This window comes from Wyeomyia smithii, chromosome 2 (assembly GCF_029784165.1).
Source record: "Wyeomyia smithii strain HCP4-BCI-WySm-NY-G18 chromosome 2, ASM2978416v1, whole genome shotgun sequence".
Lineage (NCBI taxonomy): Eukaryota > Metazoa > Arthropoda > Insecta > Diptera > Culicidae > Wyeomyia > Wyeomyia smithii.
Window position 1 is genome coordinate 148,905,025 of NC_073695.1, and position 10,559 is coordinate 148,915,583.

The 10,559-nt window shown below is 35.7% G+C and overlaps 1 protein-coding gene across 2 annotated transcripts; it reads right to left on the bottom strand.

The window, feature by feature from the left end:
- Nucleotides 1–2,931: 2,931 nt before the first annotated feature.
- On the bottom strand, nt 2,932–9,227 carry LOC129723378 (uncharacterized). Of its 2 annotated transcripts, XM_055677572.1 has the most exons (4): nt 4,308–9,227; nt 4,027–4,256; nt 3,170–3,933; nt 2,932–3,115 (listed from the first exon to the last, which is right to left on the bottom strand). In XM_055677572.1, the coding sequence occupies exons 2-4, from the start codon at nt 4,079–4,081 to the stop codon at nt 2,987–2,989; spliced, it is 948 nt and encodes a 315-aa protein (XP_055533547.1). In that variant the 5' UTR covers nt 4,082–4,256; nt 4,308–9,227; the 3' UTR covers nt 2,932–2,986. The 2 variants fall into 2 exon arrangements, with proteins under 2 accessions (XP_055533547.1, XP_055533543.1); XM_055677568.1 differs by having other exon boundaries at nt 3,170–4,256; nt 4,308–9,225.
- Between the last annotated feature and the right edge of the window lie 1,332 nt (nt 9,228–10,559).

Below are 10,559 nucleotides of genomic sequence, written 5' to 3' on the forward strand. Positions count from 1 at the left end.
ACTAGAAACCGTTACTTTAGATTATGACCTATAATTTAACCGCGATAATACAGTGACGGTTGCCTCCCCAGCTGGTCTCGAAGTACGATGCTGGCCTAACAAGCCAGTCGTCGTAGGTTCGAGTCCTGACTCGGGAGAGACTGTTAGTGTCAGTAGGATCGTAGCGCTAGCCCCGCAATTGTCCTGTACACTTAACGGTTGGCTGCGAAGTCTGTGTATAGTAAACCTAAGGTCAAGTTCCGAATCGGAATGTAGCACCAAGGCTTTGCTTTAATACAGTGACGGACAAAACAATAGGACCACTTGGACATGTTTTCTTGCATCAATCAAATAACTCAGTTAAAGAATCATGTAACCAGTACAGTATGTGTTATTAATTGATGGATAATAGCACTACAAATCTGTGCTATTAAATAAGTAAAAGTGTTACTATTTCAGTTTAACAAAAACAAAAACAACTTTTATTGGTTCAACTTATGTGACAGAAAAATAGGACCATTTCGCAAAATATAAGTTCTGGAATGATTCAGGTCAAAGTTCTTGATCGAATGTTAATATTTTGTTGTATATGCCTTATTTCTGAACCTCCCGAACTCTCTCCGGCATAGAATCGACCAATGCTTGACATGTACCAATGGGTATGGCATACCAAGCCTTTTGCATTTTTGACCACAGTTCTTCTTTGTTTCTTGATTCTGACGGGCCAATCGACTTCTTAACAATCGACCACAAGTTTTCGATTGGGTTCAAATCCGGGGATTGAGCGGGCCATTCCAGCACGTCGATTTTCCTATCACAAAACTGCTTTTTTACTGAGCGTGCAGTGGGTTTCGGATCGTTGTCTTGCATAAAAGTCCATATCAATGGCATGTCCCACTCTGCATAGGGGAGCATGATAGTCTCTAATATCTCTGCGTACAGATATTGGTCAATTTTTTGCTTAATCCAAAATATAGGACCAACCCCATACCACGAGAAGCATCCCACCTCCATGCTTGAATGTTTTAGTGGTGTACTGAGGCTTGTATGCATCATCGGTTGGACGTCTGACCCATCTCTTTCCATCAGATCCGACCAAATTTATCTTGGATTCATCGGCCGGTTTTGGAGATGTCTTTTGTTAAGCAATGGTACTTCTCGGGGGCTTCGCCCGACAAGATCTTGCTTAACAAGTCTTCGGCGAACGGTTCTCGAGCTGACTGACCCAACTCCTGTTTTATGCTTGCTGCTGATTTAAAAGGATCGACATTCGAAAGCCGCTTGATTTAGCTGTCCTCACTGCTTGTTGTTTTTCGTCGTCTTCCGGTCGGTAATCGCTGCTTTGGCGTTTTTAAAGCATTGAAAACCATAGTTTTCGATTTTCCAATGGCATTAGCAATGTCTCGCTGCGAATAGCCTTGTTTGCTTAGTCTTACGATTACGTTTCTTTCAGCTTCCTTACAATGTGCTGCTTGACCCATATTCCTCGGTTATTTTCTATCGGACTCTAGGTAAAAAAAAAAAAATAATAACTAAAGCCTCTTCTATATATCTTAGCTACTTACCTATGAGAATAAATAGAATTACGCAACTAAACTCTGAAAATTTATTTTATAAACTGAAATATGAAATTGTGGTCCTATTTTCATGTCCAACGGGTTTTTAACATGCTTGGCTATTATTTATTACTGGAGTCTATAACACAATCTCTTGTGTCGATGAAGCGGTATATGAAAACGTCAAACTAGTACCAGTGTTTGACAAGTAGTGGCGCATTGCTGCTTTTTGTAATGGCAGTTAAAGGGAAGTATTTGAATTTAGTATTTAAAGTGGTCTTATTGTTTTGTCCGTCACTGTATAACTAGATGGAACCAAGTTGGAAAGATCTAAATACTAAATGAAAGTTTTCAAACATATTATAAATATCTATATTAGGGTGGGGAAAAGTGATCGATTTTTCAGAACCAAGTTTTTTGGTTCAATTTGGGGCCCCAAACTTACCGGAAGTCGATTGGTTTCGTTTCCGCTTGGCGCATTGCATTTCAAATTTGTATGGGAATTTGTATGAGAAAACCCTAAATTTTTCACATTTTCCTTTTTAAAGAGCTCAGAAATACTTCAATATTGCACTAAATTACTTTAAGTTTATTATTTTGGATGCTTAACAACTTTAGCGAAAACACTGAGGAGCTAGGATGTCTCAAAACAAAGCTATAACTGTTTTAAGTTGAGTATGTCGATTTACATGCTAAAAATCATTCATTTTGCCAACACTACCAGTTTACCGGCGTCAGTAGGATTTCCATCAGAAGTAACCTGTCATATCGAGTTTATACAGTCGGGTGGATCAAGCAAACAAATGTAGGGTAATATTCCAGGTGTATATGAGATCTACAACGTGTTGTAGAGGTTACTTCTGATGGAAAACTGACTGACGCCGGTGGTGTTGGCAGAAAAAAATATTTTTAGCATTTAATTCGACATACTCAGTTTTGAACAGCTATAGCTTTTTTTAGGGATATTCAAGCTCTCCAGTGTCTTTGGCAAACTTGTTAGGCATAAAACCTACCTTTCGACCTTCTGTTGATTATACACAGACTTCACAGCCAACTGTTTAGTGTACAGGACAATTGTGGGGCTAGCGCTACGATCCTACTGACACTAACAGTGTCTCCCGAGCCGAGATTCGAACCTACGACGGCTAGCTTGTTAGGTTAGCATCGCACCTCGGAACCAGCTGGGACTGAGCGTATTAGTAGAATGGTATCAAATATCGAAAAAATAAAAGTTTCCGTTATATTATACTATCAATTTCAAACATAAATATAAAATTTGCTGCATGCATACGAGGAAATTTAATATTTACTTTTGAAGTTTATAGTTAAACATAACCAAAACTTTTCATTAATTTTGAAATTGGAAAATACAATTTTATAAAAGAAAACAACCAGCTGAGGTGTAACAACATTTATTTGTTAAAGCATAGAAAAAATAAATCAATTCATATTTACTGGTCTACGTTATCATCTTTGCTGCCGTCCACAACTGGAGAACCGAATCGCGTCGAAATCGAGGCAAGCTGCATCACTGCTTTAAACCTTGCGGAGGCCTTTTGTTTTGCCATTTTTTTTTTCCACTAAAAATATATATTTTTAGAATAAATATTCAAGAACCTATTAAAAACAAATACATCAGCATCACGTGAAGGCAGTTCTCTCAGAAAATATTGCATTTCAACCTTGTTCGGATCGGCAACCGCCAGTACGGATATGCAACCATCTACTGTACCTAAAACCAGACTTTTTCCATCAAATGTGCTCTTAATGGAAGTTAATTCGGCTTGCATGCGATAGTTAGCGATCATTTGTGTGTCACTTGTACGAAAAACTCTCAATGTTTTTCTACCACTGTGATAATACAGAACGTACTCGTCCGTGTCAGTGAACATACAGATAACTGTAAAAACACCTTCTGCTACCTTTGGTATGAATGTTTTGACCGTAGAACCTCTTTTTAGTTCTAGTAACTCTAATCCTCCACGTGATGGTGCATACAGTCCATATTTGCCATCTTTAGTGCTTATACCTCCCCATTTTGGAATAGAGCGGATATGTTTCTTTGTTTTAATATCAATGATGCTACCTTTTTCATTGGAAATTACCGCAACCTGTGATGGTTTATGAGCGAACGGCAGCAGGGATGCTACTTCTTTAATATTACACCATTTTAAAGACATCTTGTGCACGTGTTCTCCATTAATAGCATTGTAAACCCAAATAGAATCTCTGTTATTTTTGTCTGCTGAAACACAAACTATGTGTTGGTTGTCCATCGTTATCGCAGCACAACGAAAAGGCATTCCAGGTATAACATGAACTGGATAATCAAAACTAAAAAGAATTTGTCCACTTGGAATTTTGTAAGCAGTAACATTAGCCATTAATTTTTGCTCTTCTGTAAATGTAGTAGAAGATAAGCAGTTTGCATTTGAACAAGAAACAGCCAGTATTTTTTCACCCCGCTCCAAAAAGATAAGTTGTTGTATACCTGGTTGGGAATTGCGAAATAGTACTTGTTCAGTCACTCGATTCCATATAAGCATTTTGCCGGTCTCAGATGAAACGATGTGTTTTCCATTGGGAGTTATTTCAGCGTGAGTGACGATAGCTCCCAGAGGGCTATCAGCTAGTCTAGACAAAAGTCGCCCAGTTCGAATTTCCCAGACTCCAACGCAACCTCGTGTTACAGTTACAGCAAGTTCGCCGTTCTCTGACAAACTGAAAAAATAATATTAATCAAACTGTTGTACATGATAGGACAAAATTTACCTTATGCTATCGATTTGTAGCTCATGCCGATCAATAACATGTACTTGCTCGAAGATGTTATTAATATTCCATATTTTCACAGATCTGTCAATACTGGATGTGATTACGCTATTCCAGGAACCAATTGTTAGTGCTTCAAGTTGTATTATCCGTCCGAAATGAGCATCTAAGACTTTTAACAATTGTTTTGTTTTTATACACCAAACATACAGATTTTTTCTGTAAACCAATATTAATCAATGTGATTTGAAACTAGTATTACAACCGACTATATAACTTGAGACTGGGCAAAGAAAAAAGTTCACTTATAAACCGCAAAGGCAATACTACTCCTTTATGCAAAGTTGACGTAAGAGTGCATGTGTGTGTGCATGTGCGAGTATGTGTGTGTGCTCATGTTATAAAAACGTTTCGACACACGATTGTTGATATAGAAACGATTAATTGGCGCGGTTTTTATCCCAAGCCTCGTTCTGGCATCTACAACATTTAGGCACTATGGACAACAATCATAGCATCTAAAGAAAGTTCGGTTTCAGACGCCGACGACTCTCAGCGACAAGAAGGTCTGAAGGATGCTGAGGAGAAGGACCGAGGGAAAAGTGGCTACATCGCTGCAGGCACTGGGCTGTGAGGTCGGTGCAACCAGACATAGGTGAACATGGACATACATGTCAGGAAGCGGCAGTTTAGTCCACTGGTCTCGAAGTTGCAGGCAATGACGCAGCGGCAGCGCCTGCATAAGATGATCAAGTTGATTTTCCCGGCCAGGTGGTGACTAACGACGAGTCCTGTCTCTTCCTGGGTGGCGACGACTGGCAGGGCACTTCGTATTTCACTTTCCCCATGAAGAAAGTGAGCACGGAGGTGAAGTTCATTTCACACACAAAGGTGCTGCTGTGGCTGACAATCAGTGAGAAGGGGATGTCAAAGCCGCTCTTCTTTCCCTTCATACTGGCCGAGAAAGGAGAAATTTATAGTACATAGTGTTTGCCGGAAGTTGCGTCGTTCATCAAGAAATACCATAAGACGAAAGATGTGGTATTTTGGCCGGATCTGGCGTCGGCCCATTACGCGGCCCATTGAGCGGTTGAATATCGAAGAAAAAACTCAACAACATGCCTACACGCATGTTTTCGTCCGCCATGGCGAATGTTCCGGTTAACTACGGTAAGGCCGCTAGCTAGAGATTTTGCAAATCCGGAAGGGGTGGTTTACTGGTAAAACCGATATATTTTCAATACCGAAATACCGGTATTGGAGAGGCGAAAAAACCGGTATTTTCGGTATTTTTCTTAAAATTTGAAAAAAAAACTTGTCACAATTTTCATAAATTATTGTAGGGCTAATGAATGCTACCAACTTAGGTAGGCGTTAAAAATCATATGACGGTGTATATAATAAATACATTTACACAAAAGCAACATTGAACATAAATTTATTTACTAAGTAAAACAGCTAATCTCTATACACACTCATACTTACAGGGGCGACTAGTCAGTTTTTAACCTACTAGTCAACTACAAATTCTGAAAATCATAGTTTGAGGCAGCAATCACAATCATGGTCGCGAAAAAACGCAAGTCATTATTCGTTTTGTGCTATCTCAAGGTAAAACTAAAAAAATTAGATAAAAATATAAATTTGGATTAGGAATTTATTTTTCGTTAGGTATCTCCGTGTGCATTGCACAGGTTGAACCTAGTTATGGACAAGTTGCTCCTGATACAAAGTGTTTACAGGATGAAATAATCAATCAATGAAGAATTTCATCCTAAAAATAACTGTCCCTTGAAAAAATTACATTTAAATAGCTATAGAATGGTCAAAGCTTCGTCGCCCATACTGCAGTGGATTTTATTAACCATATTTCTAGCTGAGAAAAATGTTTTCTCAGGTTAAACTGAATTTGGACGAACTGTTCAAACAGACAGATCCGAATAGAGAAGTATTTACCTTCGGTTCCCTTGGATTCTTGTCTGATCATCATTTTATTTTCTTCTTCATTCATTTACTCTTCTCAACAGTTTCAGTTTTTCTAAGAATTTTGAAGTTGAAATAAAAATCTGCATGTTTTTTTTGTTCCTATGAGTTTCGAAATTATGTTCTTCGTTATCATATCACACGATTCATTCATTGAAATTTTTCAAACACTGTTAAATGTATCTGGATCGTATACCACAAGAGATCAAAACAATGGTCGCAGTGCACATAGGAGTATTTCAGTCAAAAAAGCTGCCCAAAATACGAAAAAAATAATTTAAGTGTTCCTCGTGCTATTGATTCTTTTTGCATTCTCTGATACTTACTACATTGTATACAGCCCATCTTTATATTTTCTGAATTGTTTACAAACGACAGTAACCATCATAACCTTGGTATTAGTTAGAGCCCATGAATAAGTCACAAAATGTTCTACGAAAAATATAAATTTCTACTCATGTTATTATAACTTTAAAGTGATTCTTGAGCGTCAACGTAGTCGCTTTAGTTCAAATAAAATCGACAGTTTCGAAATATGACAAAATTGTTATAGCTGAACCCTTAAATGCGCACGACGTTAAAAAACCAGCTAAAAATATAAAATCTTTGTTTAACAGGTTAACTGCTCTAAAACTAACCAATATGCATAAAAAAATTGAAAGATTTACTTTTTAATCTGCCAAAAATATTACCATGTTGTTTTCAAACAACACTGTGACTTTATCGCAGAATAAAGTCGAAACACTTTTTTTGTTAACTGTAACTTCAAAATTGACCTTTTGTTAGTATAATTACTGATAATTCAGACATTTCCACTAACCACTAACCTTATTTTAAAATTTATTTACAAAGACAGTCAGTACCAGTCGGGAATCTCGCCATGTTTTTTTTTCGTTTACGAGATTTTGACAGCAAAAATAAAAACAAAACATTCAAAAAGAGTACTTCCAGCTGTTGAGTTTCTTCGTTAGAGTCAAGAGAGCTGGTCTAATGAATTATATTTCTAAAAAATACTAAAATACGTATATTTTAAAACGTTTTTAGTAGTGTTGTTTTAAAGCAACATTGCGCATTTAAGGGTTAATCATGAAATTGTAAAGTTGGTCGGAAGCTTCACATTCATGTCGGCCAAGGAAAGGATTGAATGCAGTATTCGAAGCAAGGGACGCAAAACGCAAATGCTAAGAGAAAATGTACCATTGGATGAGTTGAGTTACGCAGTTAACATGACTCAATGATCTACTGGAAGCACTGTGGTTTCCAAAATATTCATATCCTTTTGTGTGTGATTTAAAAAACGCTTTAAAAGTAGCAGAATCAATTATTGGCAAAAAAGTATTCACCAGAACAAGCTCTTACTATATTTGTACTTTTTTCGAATTTCAGAGTGATGGTGATCTAACTTGACGAAAACTTGTTAATAATAAGTTTTTATGTCTAAATATAAAGTTTAATAGAGATAAAACCACTTTAAAACACATTAGAAATGTAAATGATAAACAATGTAAATGATAAACATTTCAAAAGGTCCTATCTGCTTTCATCGTTTTTCCGAAACGTCTTTTCATTTTGGAAATGTTTAGCTTAAGTAACTCTCCCAAGCGAGTTTTTTGTTCAGATGCTAGAGTAATCCCTCCGCTATCAACTTGTGCAAATAACGTGTCAAAAAAGATGTTTAATAAGTTGCGGTGATTGAATGAAAGTGGCCGATCAAAAAATCGATCAAAGCAGATAGACCTTTTGAAATGTTTCTCTAGATTTGCTATCTGAAAAATCATTAAAAAAATTTTGGCCAAGTTTTTGTTCTACGTACTCCTATGTGCAATGGTCTAAATCTTACAAAAAATCTGGATCGTAATAAAGCATAGGTACTCATAAATGCAAAACCATAGTTATGCAGTGACACGTCCATAGATGCAACCTGAGACGCTGAGCAAAAAATAAATTCAAAATCGAATTTAATGTAAATTTTTTAGTTTTATTTTAAATAGTACAGTGAGAATAACTTGCGTTTTTTGCGGACATGATTGTCATCACTTCCCTAAACTATGATTTTCAGACTTTTGTAGTTGAACAAGTAGGTTAAAAGAACACGAGTCGCCCCTGGTTTGCATAAATCCGAAAAAAATGAAAATACCGGTTTTTTACCGGTTTTACCGATTTTTATTTTTATGAATACCGAAATACCGGTTTTTCGAAAAGTCGGTAATACCGACCACCAAGCATGGAAAAGTTCACTCACTAGCAATATTTCATGCAAATGTGTTCTTTGATTTATCAGTTATCGTTCAACTATTTCCACTCGCGTACAAGTTTTCCACAGAAACGCTGCTGATTGTTTTTCGCTTCTAAGAGTTACGAATACCATAGAAGGAGACTGAATGATTCAAACACGATAGTATTTATTGTATCCAAGTTCACTTGCATTCAAAATTATCGCGAGAAGCTCTGAGATATTATCGCCAATGATACAAAATTATGAATCCAAATGAACGTTAGATTGCGTTCAATTATTTGCTTGCCGGAGCAAATAGGTATCATCAATGCTTACGGAAATTGTAGCATGGTGCATTAGCATCTGATACTTGAAATCACCAAGAATCATCATGGTATATCACGGTGAAAGCACGACGTGGAGTAGCCCAATTACGCCTACAAACAACCAACATTTGAAAGAATCATTGCGATCGCTTGAGTGCAATCGTTTATGATTCTTTCGTGAAACACTCGCTATATGTTGCTCGCTCCGCCTAAAGCAGGCAATACTGAAACAAAATCATCAAAAAAAGCTACCATATATTTCTTTGCTCTAAGTTGTCGCTTGCAAGCTTGAGAATGTGTAACTTTTAATAGCGATGGTTTGCTAGGATTGAAAGCTTATAAATAGCACGTTCAGAAATGATACCCGAATGATTGTTATGCGATACGAGTTTTTCCATCCTTGCCGACCACCCTTATATATATATATATATATATATATATATATATATATATATATATATATATATATATATATATATATATATATATACATATATATATATATATATATATATATATATATATATATATATATATATATATATATATATATATATATATATATATATATATATATATATATATATATATATATATATATATATATATACATATATATATATATATATATATATATATATATATATATATATATATATATATATATATATATATATATATATATATATATATATACATATATATATATACATATATATATATATATATATATATATATATATATATATATATATATATATATATATATATATATATATATATATATATATATTTATATATATATATATATATATATATATATATATATATATATATATATATATATATATATATAAATATTTATATATATATATATATATATATATATATATATATATATATATATATATATATATATATTTTTTTTTTTATTCTTTGTTCATCTATAATTTATTTGACACGGCACAAATACAATTTAATGTTTAACGGCGCCAATTATATCTGGTAGCTTACTTTCTAAAGTATCTTAATAACTAAAAGCAAATTTTTTATCCTCGCTGCCGACTACGAGCTAAAACTAAATGTAACTTAAAGCTATAATATTTTGCATTAAAAGCACTGGTTTACTGTATGATCGTTTTCATTGCCATAGGTAAGCACATGTTCCGCTGTTGGGCCAAGATATTACGGACTGGCATATTGGGTTGTCTCCCTCGGGCCTTGAGAGTATCGTGCGGGTCTGATTGCTGTTTCCGGATCCAGGGTCTTAACGTGTTCTTGTCGTTAGGCTGGATGCAGGCGGAAGGGGGTAGGACTAAACTGGGACGTGGATGGATTTCAGGAAAACGTATATAAGGGACATGTAGGATAGGTCACGGCTCGCCAAGACATCACGAACAGGAACAGCCGACTGCCTACCTTTGGCCTGCAGGGAAGCTATTAATTTAGACCTGGCGTCACGGTGTACAGGGCATGACCAAACAACGTGCTCTATGTCGTGATAACCTTCACCACAGGCACAGATACCACTTTCCCCGAGCCCAACACGACGGGGATGCGCGTCAAATCTATAGTGATTGGACATAAGCCGGGACATCACGCAAATGAAATCCCGACCTACATCCAACCCCTTGATCCACGGGTTCGTCGACACCTTGGGGATTATGGAATGTAACCACCTTCCCAATATATATATATATATATATATATATATATATATATATATAT